Consider the following 20,103-nt stretch of genomic DNA (forward strand, 5'->3'; position numbering starts at 1 on the left):
ATGTAATGAACTAAAGCTTTAATCTAAAGTGGGTTATAGAATAGCATAAAGAGGGAACACGAACAAAACTTTGTTTTTAAACGGAAAGAGGTGAAGTAGGGAACCGCATAAGTAGAAATTAAATTCCTCACATCCTACTGTTGTGAATGTTATGTACTCATTCTTCACAGAAACTTTTCACCTTCCGTGGACAATCTGACCCAGAGAAACCAAACTGCATTCAAATCAGGCACTGATTATAGAAAGTTGCTCCAGCATTTAATAAGTATGTTTCAGAATAGTTTTTCTCTTCAGTGAAGAAATGAACCACATGGCACCAAAAACATTGGGGCCCATAAAGAACATTAGTTTCCTCCACTCTTGCCTGTCTTGATGCAGTCTCAGGAAACAAAAAAGGGAAAAATCAAATTATGTTATCCCTTTGCTATTACAAATATGACATAGAATTGGTGACTGAGCCAATAATGCATGGAGTATGAATCATCACTCAAGCGGGTCCCATATTTTACGATTGATTCTAATCGTTACATCGAATATTTTTCAGAGTACAACTACTGAGCACATCGTAGGGAAAACATGAGAAAGTATAACTAGAAGTCGAATTTACAGCTGTTGTAGGCAGCACATGGAAAAATGTCACAAGTGGGAATTTCAGGGAAGTTTTCTTCTATTGGACTGCTTCACTATTCACGTACAGTGGCTACATATATTTCGAAGCCATATTCATTTTGACCATACATGACTGATGTTCAGGAATTTCTTGTTCTCAAAGTCGTGACAACAAATGAGGCAGGACACTGTGATTAATGTCCACTTAACGAGGTTTGGTTTTATTTAAAAAGCGTATAAACATGCATTGTTTCTCCTTTAAAATTTTTCTTTTCAATTTACTCATTCAAAATGGGTCAAACATATTTTAGTCGGTAGCCAATTTCTGAGACTGTACCATAAAATGTTTCTTTCGATAAATCTACTTACTGTGAACTGAACATACTCTGAGCACTGCTTTTTAAGCACTTACAATTTGGCTATACATTTGGTGGCATGAACTTCACCTCTTAGTCAAACAAAACACAGAATTGTCTATAGACTGCATGATTTTTTTCAAAGTCATAAATTTAAGCGATGCAGCTCTATCCTCTAGTGTGTACTGAACATGTATCAGAAAGATGAAACAAGATATTGCAATAGAGTTTTTGCATTTGGAAGCAGCCCGAGTATGTCCTAATAATAAATTGCCTCTTTAACTATTTGCTAGATATTCTAGAGTTCATTTTGTTTGTTTCCTTGGGGAACTTCATATTAAATCCTGACTTAATGAGTTGGAGAGATTAATTATGGTAATTCAGAAAATGCTTCTTGAAAACACTGTAATACAAACACAGCTCTTGCGAAACACCTTCATTTCCTTTTGCTTGTTATAATTCTCAGATGGGTCAATTACAATGACAGGTAAAGTTGATGCTACATGTAACTTTCATTTTCATTTTCTTTTTCTTTCTCTTTTTAGCGAGTTTAGTACATCTTTGCTACCTGTGTATTTTAATACCTATTTAGCCTTAAGACTTAGATTTCCTTCTTTGACCCCTGCGTTTTGTCAATAGTAAAAGCCACCTTTATGCTTTTCTTTTTATTGACTCAGTCCCTGGTACTCAAGGAAGACTTCGCCAACACCACTGTTCCTTTGCATCTTCCTGTTTCTACACCCCAACTGCAAACCATCTCACATGATTGGTTCCAACCAGCATATCCAGCCTAGCTTACAGTACAGAAACTCCCTTCACATTCAGTCTTGTTCTTCATGTCACGAGGAGTAGAGATTTGTGCTTATCACCAAATAAAATTGCAGTGCAAAATTTAAACATAAAAGTTACACAATTAAAAGTTAATATATGGCACCACAGCCTATTAATTCACATATAGTACAACAGACCAATAAAAACAGACAATAGTATGAACAGAGCTAAAAAGAGTGAGCTTGCATAGCAACGCACAAAAGAAATTATATACAGAGGAAAATCCTTTTCTTCCTGGAGGGCGAGTTTTGTTTTCTTTCTTTTGTATATACTCCTGACAAGAAAGAGTTAAGGTGGGTGGTGTACTTAAGAGAAGAACACAAGTAAAATATCTGTGGGATATGTGTGGCTGTGTGTCTTTACATTGCATTTACAGTCTTTTAATAGTACATAAATAAAGAAATTGTTCATTGCACTGTTTAGTGTCATCACTTCCATGAGTTCAGACCTGGTGGTCCTTCAGAGCAGCTTTGCATGTCTCCTCTCAGTTACTCTACAAAGAGATTAAAAAAATCAGAAATAAGTTTGTATTGAACGTAAGTAGTCTTTCATCCCGACCAGTATAACAAAAAGTGAAACAGATAATCAACGAAGATGACATCATCAGATAGCCTTGGTGAGTGTGTAAAGTTAAGAAAATGGACTTAGGGGAAGGGAAAGAAAAAGAAACGGCAAAACTTGGAGATTTAAAATCCAGGTAGAGCTATTTCTGCACTTCTTGCGAATCTCTAACTATTCTAAAAGTCAAAGAAAAATCCAAGTAGTCATGACTCAAATTAAAAATTATAAACATATCTTACTAATAATCAGATTACTAATAGAAAACAATAATGCTAACTCTAGTCAAGAAATAACTTACAGTCTGAAAGTACTTTAACTTTCCATTATTTCATGACATCCCCCAGTCTGTGATGTAAGCATAATAGTAACGCGATTTTTAAGATAAGGGGGTGGAGATTAGGAAGGTAGTTTACTTGTTCTGGGCTAACACTGGAACCCAAGGCTGTTCCTTCAGCATTGCTTTTAAGCTGAATTCAAATAAGCAGCTGAAAATACTCAACAAGTATAATTTGGACATTGGATAGCAGAAGTGGTCAATTTCAAGAAAAAAATTAACACCAAGAGTTCAGTGCTTCTTACTGTGACATATTGTGACATCCTATCTTTCTCTGTCAGCTGATATTATATTTTTATATATTAGTTATACTAACTATCAATGCTGGCTCTTTATTCAAAAAGAAAATTGTGTGTGTGTGTATATATATATATATATATATATATATAATATGTTATTATAATCAAAGTACTTCAAATGAACTGAAATCAAAGATCAACTTTAAAAAGTTGACTCTTAAAATAAATAAAGAAAGAAAGAAACAAATAAATAGGGGTACCTAGATGGTTCAGTCAGTTAAGCATTAACTCTTGGATTTGGCTCAGGTATGATCTCAGGGTCGTGAGATCGAGCCCCGCATGTGGCTCCATGTGGAGCGTGGGTCCTACTCAAGATTCTCTCTCACCCTCTCTCTCTACCCCTCCCCCAGCCCTCTCTATCTCCCTCACTTGCACAGGTTCTCTATGAATACATACATACATAAATGAATAAATGAATAAAGACATCAACTAGGGAATGAACAATTCTTGAGGTTCTTTAAAAACTAACAAAGGGCCAATATGTTTCCCTTTCTTTATATGCTCAGTTAAAAAGGTAAACAAAACTACAAATAATTAACTTATAAATATTAAAATTAATTGTCTAAAGATAGGCAATTTTTGTATAGTATAAGTCAGACTTGAAATAGAAGAAATGTTTATTTAATAGACAGCTGGAAATAGCAATGGTCTACATTATGACCAAAACTGCTCAAAGTCATAAACAATTTTTTTTCTCATAGCACAGCAAGATTTCTACTGTTCTGAAATTTGTCTATTGTGCCAATATTATTGTTGAGGTTCAGGACATACTACTGCCAAATATGACACCTTGGCACACTGAATATCTGAAGCTGAAAGGGTTTGAGAAACCAACAGAAGCAGGAAGGTCACTCTGACCTCCCTCCCTCAACCCAAGTTTTTTTCTCTGAAACAGGTCCTAAAACTCCCACGTGAAAGATACCCTCCTTGTACCAGGAAGAAGGATATTCTTATTCCCAGAGACAGGGAGTTTGGGGGCTGAGAAACTGTGCAAACAAACCTTTTTAAACTAACCCTTTTCTTCTGAGTTACTTCTTTACCGTTGACTGCTCCTACCCAAACCCTTCTGTTTCCTAAAACCTTCACAAATTTATTGCTTCTTTGTCTAAAAGATATAATAGCTTTCTGCTCTGGTCACTACTTTGGGTCATGACTCATTCTCTTGTGAAGGCACCCATGTACACTTTTCTCCTGTTCATCGTTTTTTTTTTAAGTTTTTATCTATTTATCTTGAGAGAGAGTGTGTGAGCAAGGTAGGAGCATAGAAGAGGGAGAGAGAGAATCCCAATAGAGAGGGAGAGAATCCCATAGAGAGAGGGAGAGAGAGAATCTGTCAGTGCAGAGCCCGATGAGGGGATGGAACTCATGAACTGCAACATCGTGACCTGAGCCAAAATCAAGAGTCAGATGCTTAACTGACTGAGCCACCCAGGCGCCCCTCTCCTGTTTATCTTTATCAGTTAATTTTCAGACCCAACCAGGGACCCTAAGAGGATCAAGGAAAACTTTTACCTCTCCTGCATTATTAACCCAATGTTAGTTCTGAATCACCAGAGCCTTTCAAATGTCCTAAAGCACTTACATAATTCACCTGTAAACTGTCCTTGACTATTTGAGCCCATGTATCCTATGTCAAGAAGGTCGCTGGCATTGCGCTGGTGACTTCCCCTCAAAGCCTCGGCTTTCCTAGGTCCAGTGGATCCTTTAGAAGAAGCTGTTCCTGATGAGCTGTGACCTCCTGGAGATGGGAAACTGGGCTTGCTGTAGGGCACCAATGTCTCCTCTGAAAAAGAAATACAGAGTGCTAAGCTAAACAGCAACATGGAGACAAAAGAAATTTAACTTTAAATATTAAGTTTAAGACGGGCTATTCTACCATTTCACTCTTTAGTAAAATTAAAAATAAGAGGTTTAAGAAGGCCTGGATATTAAAAGAATTTCCATGTGCCAACATTTCCTATAATAGGAACTAAAACAGGATTGAATCAAAGGAAATTTGGGGATAAAAATATAATATTACATATCACTTTGAACATTTAAATTCTTTACAAAAGAGAGCTGCAGACAACGAACCTTATTGTTTAACAAAAGCATCTCTGAGCATAATTTCTGGAGTTCAGTGAGGCTCCAATTAAATTTTTCCATGAAGACTGAATAAACATGGTGTTTTTCCACTTTAAATTATAGCGACATTCTCTCAGTCAATTAATATGAAGAACCATGTATTAGTTAAAATAAGCTCCTTAGATTTTTGCTGTTTCTTGGGATATAAACACATTATTTTAAACATTGTGTATTTACTTAAAAGACAAAGAGAGATACACATTTTAACAAATGATAAATAATAAATAAAAAGTTTTTTAAATGCAGCAACTCTCTACAAATAACTCGTTATGTATATTATTAAATACCTAATATTTTGAAACATTTTTTTTCTTTCCTTCTTTCTTCCTGTCTCCTTCTCTACCTCCCCTTTTTTTTCTTTCTTTCTAGATTTGAGCTACAATTACTGTGATGACTGCCACTCTATTTAGATGGTCTTTATGAAATCACAATAATCACATGGTTTTTCTCTCACAGCCTGCATGATATAACTTCCTAAATCTTTCACTAAATCTCGACATTCAAGTTGACATATTTTGGTTCTTGCATATATTACATTTTCTCAAACTTTGAGCACCCAGTTGTGATATCATATAATTATTAAAAATGCATGGGTAGAGGATATATCTAGAAAAGATAGAGTCCAAGTTCAAAAATCAATGTATAAAGAAACTCTCAAATGTCATCTGTGTTTGTGTGTACGTTTTAATACTCAATGAAACCTGGTATGAGAAGAAATGTTCCAAAAAATGTATTTCTATAATAGGCGCAAACAACCACCACTCCTCCAAAAAAAAAAAAAAACCCAACCACAAATAATGAAATTTATTTTGTGACAATTCCAGGAAGTTTGATTCATAAGACTATTTCCCAGTGAAATGTTAACAACCCACTAAATTTAACCAGCTGGAGAAACTGTAGGCCCTGTTTAAGCTCTTTTTTTCCTGAGAATACTGTGACTGGGCATTTCAGTACAACTTTTGTTATTTCAATGAATTAAACGAATTGACTGAAAGGAGCTCTCCTTTCAAAATGACTAGTTACTTCAGACAAAACGAAACTGGTTGAAGGCAGAGATTGTAGTGACATTAAGACGAAATTTGGAGGGCTTAAAAGCATTCAACATAAACATTACAAGGCAAAAAAATCAAATTGTCTCCTGAACAATCCAGGTAAAAAAAAGCTTGGAGGTCTCTTGAGCTCAGACCTCTATGCAGAGGGTAAGGAACAATCCCCATGGGAATGAGACTTAAGACGTGTCAGTGAGCTCTGCCGAGGAATCCCAGCTTTTTAGCGATTCAAGGCAAACATATTTCAGATATTCTTAAACAACTGCCATTTCTAAGTACCTGGTAGGGGGGGAAAAAACAGGTAAAAGTCCACACTTTCTTAGGACTGTGCAGAACACACCTGGTCCAACACTTTGTTTGTGTAGGGCTTTCCGTATATCTTCTTGGCGCTCTGTGGAGTTTATCCATTCTTGGGTTTGTCGCTGCCACTCTAGGGATGCTCTAGCTGGACAATCCAATGAGCTCTTTGTGTCTTCTAAGGTGGATGCTTGTGGTGTCTCCAGAGAGCTTCCTTTTCTCTCTGTTGAGGTTTCCACGTTACCAGCATGCTGGCTCGGGCCTATTTGCTGCCTTAAACCCTGACCTGGAGGGGGATCTGGTGGTGGTGGAAGATCTAAAAATTGTGAATAATGTTTAGAATGGACTACAATGTAATGAAAAATACAGGTTTTGATTCAAGATGAAGAAAAAAACCCGTGCCCTCGTAAAGGTCTCACTCATGCAAAAGAAATTTGGTGGGGGAAGCAAAGGTCAGTTATTTCTACCTAAAATGCATATTATTGATCTCTTTTCTATCTTTTGATCACACTGTATTTGAAACAAAATTGACTAATTTCAACTATTATATGTGGAGAGTGTTTTCAATTGCACACTGAGGCTAATGTTCAAGGTATAGAAGGCATTTTATATTTTCTCCATATTTTATCCAATGTTCACCCCCACCTCCCCAAAGTAGAAATATCATGACACAAAATGACTAGACATTCTAGCAGCTGTGTTAATAAAAGTCCCCTGGAAGAATAAAAGCTGTCCTGCCAATCTCCATAGGAAATGTTGCCCTCGGGAAATTAAGAACTATATGCCGTATCATATGCAACATATGACTGCCTTTACCCATGTATGTGGTACATTTAGCAACAGTCAAAGGGTTAAGCTAACATTTATTAAATGCAATTAACATTCTGCCTGACAACCAATTCTGGCTGTTCGTTTCATGAGTTAGCTAATGAGTTACAACTAATACATTATAATCTTCCAATGTATTAATTTTAATAAGTAATAACCACTGTTCAGAGTACAGATAGAATATGCCTCATGGTGCTAGAGTAGACAATGCATCATAAAAATTTGAGATGTAGTAGAATAGATAACTTTGCCAAAAAGCTCTTTAAATTAAATATAAGATGTGAAAAAACTAAAAAGTTCAAATGCTTAGCCAATTTTTCATTTTCCTTTTATTAGTTAGCTGTTTGGATCATGACACCTTTATACTTTGATTTGTCTTCAACTATGATATCATAGTCTCTTCTTTCATATTTCTTTAAGTATTATATTAGTTCTATTATATGATTTATGCCATTATACTAGTTCTAGAATTACTTTGTTGAAGATTTTGAAATCTCCTGAACATTCTAAACATTCTTTTGGATTATTATCTTGTAATTTTCCTGGTATACTACTGCAAACTTCTCTCTTCATCCTCAGAATATCAGTGATTACATAATGTCAATTATTATTGATATAATATTGATACAATATATACTGATATATTAATTATATATATCAGTGATACATAATTGGTTCATAAAATCAAATACCATATATAATACACATATTTATATTATTAATAGTCGATATTGCATATAGATAGTCCATTATTTCCCACGCCATTGTTGCATTTGTGCTCTTATTTCTAAGAGTACTGTTTGTGACACTTAAAAGGAAGAAGTATAAACTTCTTGTGTACAAAAGACAGGCTTCCTCCAGAAAGGCTAAGTTGCTCTCTTTAAAGACTTTATTAAGAAGCTTTATACCTTCTTTCTTAACGAGCAAAATGATATTGTCCTCCACTGAATTGACAATAACACTCTCCTCTGCATCTGCTTTGGGAGTTCCCATATTAAAGCAGCATTCCCAATTCGTACGTATGTCCTCTTGGTAGATTATGAATTACTAATTATTGAAGGGAACAAGATTTCCATCTGGGAGAATACAGCTGCATTTGGAAAATTTCTTCCAAAATGAAGAGCTAATCCAATATCGTGATATCTGTTCGTAGAACAGTCCACCAAGGGGTGTAGTGTTTCCTTTATATTCAATCTGACTTCCTTCAGTATGTATTATTATAAATGTAAAGCAATCATTTCATTGGAGTGTTTGGCCTTAAGACTGCCAGCAGGGGGGAAATTATTATATTTGCTTTCAAAATAACATATCTTGTCATTGATTTTTATTCTCCATCAAAGGAGCTTCATTTTTAAAATGGACAAAATGGGGGCGCCTGGGTGGCGCGGTCGGTTAAGCGTCCGACTTCAGCCAGGTCACGATCTCGCGGTCCGTGAGTTCGAGCCCCGCGTCGGGCTCTGGGCTGATGGCTCAGAGCCTGGAGCCTGTTTGCGATTCTGTGTCTCCCTCTCTCTCTGCCCCTCCCCCGTTCATGCTCTGTCTCTCTCTGTCCCAAAAATAAAAACATTGACAAAAAATTAAAAAAAAAATAAAATAAAATGGACAAAATGGCATCTACTTATGCTAGCTGAAATTCTGATTACTATTTAATTTAACCTGAAATTATATGGCTACATAATTAAGTCATATACTTGGAATTTGTATACTCTAAGAAGAAAGTACATGGCGTGCACATTGAAATAAACGAATTGGAAAAAGATGGGATTAAGAATGACTGGAAAAAATAAAAATACGTAATCAAATATGTTTACTTAAATTTATTATTAATTTCCATGTTGATTCATTTTGACTAAATTAATTCACTAACGAGTCTCTTACTGGCTTACTCAGGATTTGTTGTTATCAGGCACACAACAATCCAATGAAATATGTGCCATTATTATCCACTTTTTAGGAAAAAAAAAAAGAAGGCAAAAAGAAATCAAATACCTCCAGCTTGGATCTCTCCTCCCATCAACTTCAGACTCACATGACTAAATCCACACTTAGGTGTTCTACTTATTTAGAAAGCATCTACTTTCACATATCAAAACTGAGCCCTGGACCTTCCTTGACAAAACATGCTTCTTCTCTAGTGTTCATCATCTCAAATAGTAGCAATTGCATTCTACAAGATGACCAAAACTTTGGCATAATCGTTGACATCTCTGCTTTACAACCTGTATTTAATTTCAGTAACAAATCCTGTGGCACCAATCCCAAGCTATAGCCAGAATTCAACCTTTCTCATTGCTTCCACTGATTCTACCTGGGTAGAAACCTCTGACATCAATTCCCTATATTACTTCTACAACCTGCTATGTGGTTTTTGTGCTTCCATATAGAAGTGCATTTAATCTGTCTCAACATAAAAACGGGGCGCCTGGGTGGATCGGTCAGTTAAGCATCCTACTCTTGGTTATAGCTTAGGTCATGATCTCATGATTTGATTTGTGAGTTTAAGCCCTGCATCCAGATTGGGATCCTGCTTGGAATTCTCTCCCTCCCTCTCTCTGCCCTCCCGTGCATCCCTCCTTTGGGAGCACATGGACTCTCTCTCTCAAAATAAATAAACTTTGAAAAAAAATAAAAAGAAAATAAAAATATAAGTCAGATCATGTTACTCCTCTGCCTTAAACACACACACACACACACACACACACACACACACACACCCCTTCAGTGGTTTCCTGTTCAAAGTAAGAGCCATTGCCCTTATAGAAGTTTAAGGTCTTTTGGTGCCTGGGTGGTTCAGTTGCTTAAGCATCTGACTTCAGCTCAGGTCATTATCTTGTGGTTTTTGGGTTCAAGCCCCATATTGGGCTCTGTGCTGACAGTTCAGAGACTGCAGCCTGCTTCAGATTCTGTGTCACCCTCTCTCTCTGCCCCTCCCCTGCTTGTGCTCTGTCTCTCATTGTCTCTCTAAAATAACATTAAAAAAGTTTAAAGCCCTACAAACACTGGTCCTTGCTTATTTGTCTAACCTTACATTTTATTCTGTGGCTGTCTCTGCTTCAGTCACACTGCTTCTCTTTTTATCAAACAAGCTTCAGGCTTCCAGTTGCTGTTCTCAGTTTCTGGAATGACTTTTCCTCGATATCAGCATTGTTTTTTCCCTTTTAATCTTTTAGTCTTCTCTAATGTCATCTTCTTGGTCAAGCCTTCCTTGAGACTCTACTTAAAAAAGACCTCGCCTAACCTTTGTATTTCTCAACTTCTTATGTTTTTTCTCCATGACACTTATGACCATCTTACCTACTTTTATGTTGTTTGTCTCTATCTTCTCTCAACAGAATGTAAACTCTAGGAAGACAAGGAATTTTGTCTGTTTGGTTTCCATTGCCTATCATTTGTTATGTGCTTAGTAAATATTTGAATGAACAAATTAATAAATAAAGAAATTCGCTCAATGGTCCAAGCCAGTCTGTGGCAGAACTAGGAAAGTTCTCTAACCAGGACATTAGGAATGAGGGGAGAACAGTCTAGAAGCAGCTGATCTAGGGAAAAAAGGTTGATGGATAGAAAAATACTTCCTCTGCCTTCTTCCTTCAGTATTGGTTAATATATTGGCTTGAAAAGGTATTCTTTGACTTATGCATGTAGAAGAGAAGATTTCGATGGAGCAATGGCTGCTTAGAAGAGAATTCAAAGGAGCAGAATGTTCCTTGACATGTGTGTGGGTTTTTTCATAGTCTTTAAGACAGAGCCTTATGTTTACCACCATTCCCAATTCCTCTTACTAGACACAAGAGAATATCACTTTCCCAGTAGTTAGTCTGATGTCATGTGACAGTGTACTTGTCAGTGAGATGATAAGGGATATGCACCACTTGCAGGCCTGACCAGAGAACGTCTCAAGTGATCACTCTGTTTTTGTCTTCCCCTCACTCAGAAGCCATAAATGTCGCACTGTAAAAATGATGGTATCCCAATACTGAAAAAGCGTAATTTCTTACATTAGTACTTAGAGGAGAGACACCTGACCTTGATAAATTATTATGTTCATGGGAAACACACTTTTGCGGTGCTGAGCCACTGAGGGATAGAAGTTCTTTGGTACAGCAGCTGGCAGTAATTATTCTGATTAATTTACTCACAAAATACAATTTTAAAATGTATAAAGCAAAAGTTTTAGTGTAAAAATGTCTAGGCACTAAGTGCTGCTAAACAGCAACCTGCCCCAAAAGAACGGTTTGATTTCACATACAAATAATAAAAAAATTATTACTAATGCCTGGATTGATACCATATAAATGCTATGACACATACATTTGCTATAAAATAGCAACATCCTTAAGGATAATCTGTAGAGTGTCATCTGCAATAAATGCCCTCATATCATAAATAAAACATCATTGGATCATACACTTGGGAAGACATGGGAGCCAAAATTCCCTTTGCAATATCACTACTTCCAAAATATTTCTACTAACAACACATAATCCATAACCTGGCTTTGCAATGCTGGCAAGTTTAAAAGTTAGGAACCTATTAGTTGTTGAGAAAGATAAGCAATGTATTGATCATGCTCTAAACTAGGTGGAAGCTTGCTTTAACCAGACATTCTGCTAAAAATTGCAAGAAAAGTATTTTAGGAAGAAAAGGAGAGCTCTCGATTTTGTTGATTTATATTTTATACCTTCCACATATTCTGGATATAATCTTCAAACATTTCAGAAAAAACGTTTTTCTTCTCTTTTTCCACAACGTTCATAGCAGAAAAACTATACAAAATTATTAATTCTGAGATTTATAAGTAGCATGCCAGTGGGAGTGGTCCTTTTTATTTAGAGAGTATAAGATCAACACTATTGACTGCTTTAAGTGCTCAACTAATCTTCAGACCATCTGAGGCAGCGAGGCAGCGGTGAGCATTTTTGTTCAGCACAGGATATTCGCTTATAAAGCACCAAAAGCTCAAGTGTACCTTTGCCCTCATATTCCATAAAACACTTCCCAATGAAAACAAAGTAACAGGAAAGATAAGGAAACCTAAAAGCTTTTAGAACAAGTTATGTTTGACTTTTAAAATCTTCCTTGCCTTAAAAAATGACAAAAGAAATCACAAAGATGGCTGCCAGATACAGACCTCCCCCACCCACCCAAACTAATAAAGAACAGATGTTTCTTTCCCAACTAGGCCTCATTCTGTCCTATAATGGTAAGTCCAAGAGAGTAAAATGAATGCTAAGGACTCACTCACAGCATCTCAATGCTGGCTGCACGTTAGATTCACTTGTGGAGCTTTAAAAACACTCATAATTGGTTTTCACCCAGAACAATTAAATCCCAATCTCCAGAGTACAATTTAAGAGTTCCCTAGATTGTTCTAATGCGCAGACTGGCTAGGTTCACTCTTGTGGTGTTTAGTAGAACTACCTCAAGACCAACTCTGTGTGTTTACAGGGGATAGTGCTGAGAAGAGGGAACAGATTTACCTTTGGCTCAGACATCAAACTAGGCTCTTTACATATATCATCTTAAATATTCCTTAGAATAAAACTTCATGATAAATAGTTGTATTCCTACATTTAAATGTATGAGAATTAAGTTGAACATATGGGAGATAAATCCTGCTCTGTAAAGCTACTGAACTCTTCTTTATTGAAGAAGGACATGTCCCAGGAATATTGTGCTTCCTGAAACCAACAGTGTTTGCTGTGCAAAGACTGAATGCTATACATAAATAAAAGGATTGGAATAGATCAACAAATGGGCCATGGGCCAAATTCAGCCACTGCCTGTTTTATCAATAAAGTTTTATTGGAAATCAGTCACACCCATTCATTTATTTTTTTCTGTAGCGACATTCAGACTACAATGGCAGTGAATAGTTGTGACACAGACTGTATGGCCAGATAAAGTCAAAAATATTTACTATCCGGACTTTTATAGAAAAGTTTGCTGACCCATCCATTCGCTGATCTGTAGCTAGCTTTTAGGCCTGAAATTCATGAAACTAAAAAAAGTTACTAAGTTACAGATCATTTCATGGTCTTTTTCAAAAGTGAAATACCACTGAAGTTACCTTAATCTGATACCAGAAATGTTCCAAATTTAGTATCAGAAATGCATGCCAAGTGCCCATGCTACCTATGTTTTTTTTTTCCCCCTAATCTCAAAAGGGAATGTTCACTAAAAGCATTGATGGAAAACTCCAGAATGGTAGCAAAATCAACATTGGAAAGTGGTATGGCATACATTTCTTGGGGCTTGGTAATATAGAAATAACTCCAGATTGTTAAAAAGAAAAAAAAAAGGCGTTTTATTTAAACAAGACCATATTGCTAGATTTTCTGCCTTGTTACGTAATGAGGCAATGCCTAATCTACCATAGCTACTTCAATGTAGGTTAATGACTTGCACAGAGCACACCTCTTCAGTGAGGAGACAAGAGACAAGGAAACAAACCTACCGTCTGTCATTCCTTCCCTTCGATGAGGCAATGCTGGTTGTTGGTCCATTCTCCCTCCCTTGTGTTTTTTAGTGGGCCGAGGCCTCTGACTCTGACTCAGGGCTGCACTGGTATTACTGTCAGTAGAAAATGGGCTGGTTGGTCGAGGTCTTTGAGAGGAGGTAAAAGCTTTGCCTAAAAAGAAAACAAAGGGAATGTGGTACAGAGGATGTTACAAGGCAGTGATTGTGCGTGTCTTGTATTTCTGCTCTTACTTAGACTAACCTATAAACTTGCCTAGAGATGCCATTTGAAGATACCAAATACTGGTGTATCTCCATAAAAAAATGCCCTGTTTCATTCATTTTATCCAATTTTTAGTAACCAACACACTACCCGCTGAAAAAAATTTAATAAATGAATAAAAAAACAAATCCACCAACCAAAAGCTTGAGATTACTTGGTTTATTATTTAACCTTGATGATCTCAGTGATATTTTCATGGATATATGCAAATTAATGCTGCTTTTACTTCTTAAAATTAAGGAAGTTATTTCTGAAATGAATTATGTACTGTCTTATTTGCTTCATCAAATTTTATCCTTGGAATCTTATAAACTCACTTTCAGCACAGAAGAAATGTGTTGAAGTAAATGCATTTGAAGATTTACATGGAAGGTCTGCTCAAAGACATATATGAAACTGACCTTATCACCCATATAAATACACGATGAATTTTACTTCTTTTACAGAAACTCAATTGTATTAGTGTATAATATAGGATAGATAGCAGGTTAAAACCACCTTGCATATCCAAAGTGCAATAGGTATTTTCTGATGAATATTATTGTATCTGAGCAGACTCCAAATTCTCATTGCAAAATGAAATTATGTTATGTCCTTTTTTTGAGCTTTAGTACATACCCAGGGAAATTTATTTTGTGAAAAGGGTAGCTAATAAATTTTCAACATCTTATGATTTCAATACAGTGTTTATTATGGTGAGAGAGGGTCAGTTTATGTGCATGTATTTATTCTCTTGTGCATGTTTTCATTTCACACAAAATTATTGTATGTAGTTACATTTTCTTAAGTCAATGTGACATGATATTGCTTAATGCTTTATTAGATATTAGCATACATGCAAGAAATGCACTTATGCCTTCTAATTTATTAGTTTCCTTGCACTGTCTCACTGCTGTGCTTACAACTAGCCACAAAAAAACACTCAGGCAACATAAAGTTTCTGACTTATGCCTTATAAAGCAAGAAAATTCAAATAACCATTATATTACAACATACTTTAGTTCGGATGCTATATGAAAAATAAACCTCTGCAATGCTTGGAGAAAATTTTTTATACCATTTGACGATTCCTAATGCATACTCAAAAGAAATACTGGTGTTATAATTCAAAGAAAATGTCCAAGACTGATTTTTATAACCTGAGAGTTTAGTGAAGGGTCAAAATCATTTTTCTTCACTTTACTATTTGAATACTATTAAGATTTCAAAAATGCATTTAGTTTCATTAGTTTGTTTTGTAAGGTAGTTCAATTTAATTCATATAGGAGAAACTTCTTATATGTGCATTTAAGAATTACAGTCATATAAAAGCATGGATCATGCCAAAGTTATTTTTTTTTTTCAGTAAAACAAACACTTACAAATTACTGATCTATTATTAGAATGACTCTCATATTCATTTTGGGGAAAATAATCAGATATATGAAAAAATATACAATTGGTACTCGATTATTCTCAGAAACCCAAAGTAGATTATGCTACAGAGCAATACGCATGCAGTCATTTTATTCGAGTTGCAAATGCAGTGGGTGTATCTTTAATTAGCATCCTTTAAAACAAATAATACATTATTGGGTTAAAATTTTAACAGCCAAACAATTAATAAGACCATCAGCCATTTGAACTGTTAGACTGACAGCCTTAGACCCAGTCACCCCATGCTGAGGAAGCCTTCCCAGAAAACGCATTTGCAGAAAGAAATGGGGCAAAGGAAAGTAATGGAGATAAAAGCTGAATAATTTTAATCACTGGGCACATTATTGATTGTGTGAGAATTTTGCAAAGTGTGAGTTATTGAAAATTTAATGGCAATCTCAGTTGCAGCTTGGCTGTAATATAGAAAGGAAGCATATTCCAATTAATCAGCAGAGCCATGAAGGGAAAGGGAAATAAAGGATAGAAGGTGGTGAGTAGGAGCCTATTCTTGGCTCTGCAAAAGTAGCATCAGAAGAGAGTTCTGGTAATTGAGGATCCCAACCGTGGTCATGCATATTAAAGAAAGCCCTGCCGTCAGACTCACTGAAGAGAAAGAACAGGAGAAATATAGCTCGGTGTCTAAAGGATGAGAATCTCTCATGCAAAGAGTGTTGACTCGGAGTCTACCAACCTGTTCTTGTAAGGCTGGTTCCATCCAGCCTAAAACCAGCTTTATCTGCTGCTGCCACCAGTGCTTGTGCAAAGCTGCCGCTGGCAAAGATGGAGCCATCTGAGGAGCTACCTACACTAGATCTATGACTAGAAAAGTTACGATCCTCATCAGATGCAGAGCCCCATCCATTTACCATTGAACCTAAAAACAAATGTAGTTGTCTAGTGAGTGGGATATATTGGATAGCCCATCTGCTTGCACACACTCTGCTAAGGAACAAATAAGCTGCCTCAATTCCTCACTCCTCCTTGAGGCAAGTCTGCTTTCATCACGACTTCTCTAGCCACATGCAAGCATCATCCATGTTTTACACATTCCCAGCGCGGAAGAATGAGTGTTATTTAAAACCTGTATCTGTTTGCAACACGTGAACAAAACATGTTTCACAGGGTTCCATTCTTACATTGTTTGAATCATTACATACTCATTTTCCAAAAGAGAATTACTATGTATATTTTGTGTCCTACAATTCAGGGAGGAACGCTTTTGTGGAAGTAAATTATAGTGCGTAAACTTATCAAAGACTCAGATGAAGAAACAGTGTGAATATATCGTGAATTTAGTGTTGGCTTTAATGATAATTTCCATTAAATATACGCTTGTATACTGGGGAAGTACTAGAATTATTCCAAGCATTTGAAATACAAATTTAAATAACCAGGAAATATAACAACAAACATTATAAACCAAAAAAAAAAATGTATAAATGATATCAGAGCAAATAGACTTAGAACAAAAGGAAAAAAATGTATCTTTGAAAATTTCTATGAATTTCAAAGCTCAGGATACTTTGTTGGTATTTTAATTGTTTTAAGAATTCTAGTTTTCTCTTTGTTGCTAGTCTTTGTCTTAGAAAATTAACCATTATGAAGAATACAATTGGCATTATTATGGATTTTTCTGCAAAATACAACATGGTGATAGAGGAAAAGAATCACCCTTTGATGTGCAAAATATGAACACACTGAGAAATAACTTTCATTCTTAATTTTTTGGCAAGTTATTTACAATTTTATATTTTTTCCTCAACCAAGTAATACTGAAACCGTAATCTATTACGTAATATAATTAACATTACAATATTTATTTAAGTTGTATACCATTACTTCATGACACAGTAAAGTGCCAAGTGTGGCTTAGCCTAAGTTTTATAAAGAGAGAGCAAAAAGAAGTATTTATAAGAAGTTAATTTTAGCTTTTCTAAATAAACCAATCACATATTCACATAAAGAGATTAAATTCAAGTGCCAGCGATTCCCTCCCCAGCCCCCCCTTTTTCTCCAATGTTTAAGAGACAACAGTATAGTTAGGAGTGTTGCTGTGATGAAGTATTTGTATGTGTAGTCTGGGTCCCAGGATACAGTAACACGGGTTCATGCACTTGCAAGAGAGAGAGAGAAAATAGAAACCAAAGGGGTTAGAAGAATCTGAGAAGCTAAAAGGGTGTTAAGTGTAGCAGAGAAAGATAAGAGCTTTGATTCTATTTGCCAAAAGCACAGGGATACACTTCTTACTTTCCAAACAAATTCCCCTGACACAGGCCACTGCAAGGAAGCGCAGATAACACCAGCAACCGAGCCTCCTCTGAGAGAACCATTTCTGAGTTAATAATCGCAAGTCAAGGACCAACAGCCCAAAACGAAGGAAGAAATGATGTCATGGGCTTTGCAGTATAATGCTACAGTAGATAAGAAAAAAGAAAATCAAAGTGATTCAGTCCATGATCACCAGAGAATATGAAACCCTAGAACTGAGGATAGTTTTGAAATACATGAAAGCTCATTCCTGTCCCTGCTATGTACTGTTTTCTGTATTTCTAAAGGTCTGCTGAACATCAAATAAATCTGTGCTATCTGAAACTCACTCTCCAAACAAGCATCTCCTTTCCTACATCTCCAATTTCATTCCTAAGCTTCTCCTGATTTCCTTCTGGTCCCTTTTATCTTCAGCGTCATCTGAACTATTTTTCTCATCTATCACATGACTTGGTTCCTTCACTCAAAACCTTACCTAGTTTGCCAGTGCCACATTCAGCTAACGATTTAAGCATCTGAGATCCTTCAATATGTAGTCCAGCCTCCCTTTCCAGCCCCAGACCCTCTTAATAGCCTGTGTGCTCCCACTGCCTGCCCTACGTAGCCTTACCTCTTATTCCTTAACACATCTCTGGATTGTCACTAACTCTATGGACCACTGTCAAACTTTAAAGTCCAAATCAATATCCCTTCTATCACCTTGATTCCACCTCACCTCGAACTGTCTTAGGAAGAATCAATTTCTCTGTTTCCTGTGTTTTTCAAACACTATGCATACAGTAGCGTATCAGGTCTCTACAAACTATAGTTTGTTTCATATAAAGGTTTCTTCTTAGACAGTGGAACTCTAGAAATTAGGGGCTCTTACTTATTTTCATATTTTTTCTATAGGTGCTTTTCTATAGGTGTTTTGTTTTCTATAGGTGCTTTCTATAGGTGTTTCAACAAACATTGGGCATACTGGATTAAATGTCTTCAACATTCTCATTACTCAGCATAATTTCTATGTGATTCTATCCCTTGTGCCATTTCCCAGCAATGAACTTATGATACTTATAGAAAAAATGTACTCAAAACAACTTCTAAAAAATATAGTAAACAAGGAATATAATGTCAGTCAACTTTTGTTGATAACTTAGAAAACAGGAAAAGAAGTGAGTTATTACCCAAAAGGGAAAATTTTAAAAATGATTAATATACATATCTTGGCTATGCTTTGATACACTTGAATATAGATATTTGTCAATATCTTGATCAAAGTAAGATAATAATGTTATATTAAGTGGCAATTTACTTTTTTTCTCCTGAACTATCTATCCACACTCAATCATCTATCTTAATGTGTTTAGTCCATTTTTGAAATAACTGAGTCTTTTTGTTTTTTTCCCGTTAATGTTGGCTTGCTGTGTGGTTCCAGCTTGAGGATTTGACATTTTGACAAATAGTCTCTGAACCTGAAAATGTAGGAAAAATCCTATACCACAGCAGCGCCACTACAGAAATGCCACTTATGGACATCTCTTAACAGAGTTAGCTTGACTTTTTCAAAAACACTCTGTTCATCTCCTGTGATAGTGAGTCCTTCATATAAGGATTTCAATGTACAAGTTTGCCAGTCCCTAAACATACCAACTACTTTCCTGCCTTTGTGTCTTTGCTCTGAATTTATCTCGATTGTTAATGCAACTTTCCATGCCCTCAGAAATCCCAGTTATTCATGAAGTTTTCTTTGGTGCTTTCTTTTTTCTTTCTCTGGGAAAAGAGAGTAGCATGGAAGACATGGCTTCAAGTAGGTTTTGGTCAATATAGAAAGAACACCACGTCTGTTTTCTTTACTACTCTATGTAAGAGCTAAGAAATTAGATAGATGACTTCAGAGTTGAAGACATATGTGTCATATAGATTTGGCCATGGTGGACCACAGGAATCCTCATCACTAAAGAGAGGCAAGTGCCCTCAGGTTCCTATAGTTGAGTTCACCTTCAAATGGAGAGCAAGAAGGAAACACATCAAAAGAAGGCAATACATTTTCTTTTTTCTTTGTCCCTTGGACTTTATCTTTGATAGCCCCTCTTCTGTAGTTAAATGTGATACATGGAATGGGTGCGTTTGTGCAGAACATTTTTATAGAATATTGACAATACATCATGAATTAAAAACATATAACATATATTAAATTTCATCCATGTTGTAAAATTGTTTTTTAAGTATATTTTTTCATGTTATTTATTTTAGAGAGAGAGCATGAATGGGGAAGAAGGGCAGAGGGAGATAGAGAATCCCAATCAGGTTCCATGCTCATGACCTGAGCCAAAATCAAGAGACAGATGCCCAACTAACTGAGTCACCTAGGCACCATATAAAATTGTTAAAGTTTATTTAGCAATCACTG

At 36.0% G+C, this 20,103-nt stretch overlaps 1 protein-coding gene across 7 annotated transcripts in view; it reads right to left on the minus strand.

Moving 5' to 3' along the window:
- Positions 1-809: 809 nt before the first annotated feature.
- ROBO2 (roundabout guidance receptor 2) overlaps positions 810-20,103 on the minus strand; it is a 610,594-nt gene continuing 591,300 nt past the window's right edge. For 2 of the 7 annotated variants that reach the window (XM_047875814.1, XM_047875812.1), the window contains exons 25-29: positions 16,135-16,317; positions 13,743-13,916; positions 6,504-6,776; positions 4,573-4,773; positions 810-2,289 (exon numbers count right to left, since the gene is read on the minus strand). In XM_047875814.1, the coding sequence (XP_047731770.1) occupies positions 2,288-2,289; positions 4,573-4,773; positions 6,504-6,776; positions 13,743-13,916; positions 16,135-16,317 (833 nt within the window). In that variant the 3' untranslated portion in view covers positions 810-2,287. The remainder of the gene's footprint in view (positions 2,290-4,572; positions 4,774-6,503; positions 6,777-13,742; positions 13,917-16,134; positions 16,318-20,103) is intronic. The other 5 variants (XM_047875818.1, XM_047875817.1, XM_047875813.1 and 2 more) reach the window with 4 other exon arrangements.

The sequence above is a fragment of the Prionailurus viverrinus genome, chromosome C2 (assembly GCF_022837055.1).
Source record: "Prionailurus viverrinus isolate Anna chromosome C2, UM_Priviv_1.0, whole genome shotgun sequence".
Lineage (NCBI taxonomy): Eukaryota > Metazoa > Chordata > Mammalia > Carnivora > Felidae > Prionailurus > Prionailurus viverrinus.